The sequence below is a fragment of the Oryctolagus cuniculus genome, chromosome 18 (assembly GCF_051225735.1).
Source record: "Oryctolagus cuniculus isolate XC-2025 breed Fujian yellow rabbit chromosome 18, ASM5122573v1, whole genome shotgun sequence".
In the NCBI taxonomy this organism is placed as follows: Eukaryota; Metazoa; Chordata; class Mammalia; order Lagomorpha; family Leporidae; genus Oryctolagus; species Oryctolagus cuniculus.
The window spans coordinates 5,666,431-5,668,861 of NC_142884.1; the positions used below are offsets into that span (position 1 = coordinate 5,666,431).

The following is a 2,431-nucleotide window of genomic DNA, read 5'->3' on the forward strand; positions in this document are numbered from 1 at the left end:
ACATAAGTATGATGTGAAAGTCATATTTAGTTTATAATATACACCATTTTACTATAGGCTGGGGTTAATGTCTCTTAGTATAGGGTACACCATATGTCAGTACTTGTGTTTCAGTTTTCCCTGTTATACAAGACAAATAGTGTTTCTATTGGCTTCCTAATATAAAGCCAATTTAGAGTTACTTACATACAATTCCTCAAGGAGAAATACTAGAGAAAATTATACTACCATCAATTTATTTATATCTCAATAATATACTTAAATATTGAATCATTATTGATGATTGCTTATGCAATCAATCTTTCTGCATAAATGTAAACTTGTACAAACAGAATGATAAATAGTACTACCGGTCTGATAAATTGACAAAGCTAATAAAACAATAAGTGTATGTATGTGCTATTTGAGGAACACAGTGAAGTAAAATCGTTAGAATAATGTCTGATTAATGTAGCTGCTTAAATACAAGTCCAGACAGGTTCAACTTTGCACACACACACACAAATAAAGTTTGAATTTGGAAAAATCAATAGTCTGTGTCCCCTAAGTGATAATTACATTGGGAATTAGATGAATACTTTTGCCTTTCATGGAGTTATGAATGCAGCAATTACTCACAAGTCTCTTTAGATGAGAAATTCATGTTTTGTAGTAGCCTTAATAATTACACAACTAACTCTCTGAGAGATGTTCATAATTTTTAGTGTGAGCTGATATTAATATAAAGAATGTTAAATTACAGTAGACAATAAAACTTATAGTTCATGCTTCATATTTCCATACATGAATCACTGGATCAGAGAAATAATCTGGCATTGGGAGCTGACGCAATGGTCACCAGAGATTTGACAATGGGGATGATATACCTAGCACAAACCACCACTGGAATCCTGGGGAATTTCTCTCTTCTTTCCCATTATCTCTATCTCTACCTCACAGGATGCAAGTTTAGGTCCACAGATTTGGTCATCAAACACCTGACTGTAGCCAACTGCTTAGTCATTCTTTCGAAAGGAGTTCCCCAAACCATGGCAGCTTTGGGGATGAAGCATTTCCTCAGTGACATTGGGTGCAAGCTTGTGTTCTATGTGCACAGAGTGAGCAGGGATGTGTCCACTTGCACCACCTGCCTCTTGAGTATCTCCCAGGCCATCACCATCAGTCCCAGGAAAATTAGATGGGCAGAGCTTAAAGCAAAAGCTCCCAAGTACATTGGGTCCTGCAATATCCTCTGCTGGATGTTGAACCTGATACTAAATGTCATGGTGCCTGTGTATGTGACTGGCAATGGGAGTGACAAAAACATCACAAAGAAAACTGATTATGGCTACTGTCATTCTGTGAGTCATGGCAAATTCACAGATTCCCTGTATGTAGCACTGGTGTTACTCCGAGATGTTTTCTTCATGGGCCTCATGCTGCGGGCCAGTGGCTTCATGGTTTTCACCCTGTACAGGCACAGGCAGCAGGTCCAATACATCCATGGGACCAATATCCCCTCCAGGTCCTCCCCAGAGTCCAGAGCCACCCACAGCATCCTCGTCCTGGTGAGCACCTTTGTGTCTTTGTGCACTCTCTCCTCCATCTTTCACATTTGCTTGGCTGTTTTAAACAATCCCAGTTTGTGGCTGGTGAATACCTCTGCACTAATTGCTGGGAGTTTCCCAACTGTGAGCCCCTACATTCTCATGAGACATGACTCCAGGGTGCCCAGCCTCTCTTGTGACCATTTAAGGAATACCAAATCCCTTATTTAACAATACTGTGTAAACTACATGCATATTTAAAATGGGTTTTTCTCTATATTTTTCAAGTTAGATGTTTTTACTTGAGAAGTAAAGTGATAGTAATAGAGCTCAGTACCCATTTATTCACTCCTAAAATCTCTTAATAGCCCCAGATCAGAGCCTAAAGCTGTGAACCAGAAGCTCAATTGAGGTGCCCCATGTCAGAGGCATGAACCCAATTACCTGAGCCACCACAACTGCCTCCCAGGTCTGTATTAGCAGGAATCTTGGGTTGGGAGCAGAGCTGGGTATTGAACCTTCATAGCTCTCATACTGGAACTGGCATTCCTCTCTGGAATCGACAATGCTAAATTCTTTGTTCATTGATTTCTCTGGAAGTGGAGGCGCTTTTGTGAAACAGTCACAGTACAAGGATGTGGTAAACAGGACAGTCTGAATTTCTGCCATCGATCAGAAATAAACTGATCAGCAATTGTAAATGATTTTCTAGGTGGTTGTCACATTAATTCCTGTATTGTGGAAATGTTATTTATGTTTCTGATTCCACTAAGAAATGTGGAGACTATGAAGTAATGGACTTCACCTGAATCTGAAAATGAATATATCAAAAATTAACTAGTAATGGGGAAACAATAAGAGCTCCATAAAGCAGGAGCAACATTTCAGGTGGGGATCAGAACAGA

The 2,431-nt window shown here is 39.5% G+C and overlaps 1 protein-coding gene across 1 annotated transcript; it reads left to right on the plus strand.

The window, feature by feature from the left end:
• The first annotated feature begins 830 nt into the window (after window positions 1-830).
• On the plus strand, window positions 831-1,757 carry ORYCUNV1R1610 (vomeronasal 1 receptor oryCunV1R1610). Its single transcript, NM_001167297.1, has one exon. It carries the CDS (start codon window positions 831-833, stop codon window positions 1,755-1,757), a length of 927 nt encoding a protein of 308 aa, NP_001160769.1.
• The last annotated feature ends 674 nt before the right edge of the window (window positions 1,758-2,431 follow it).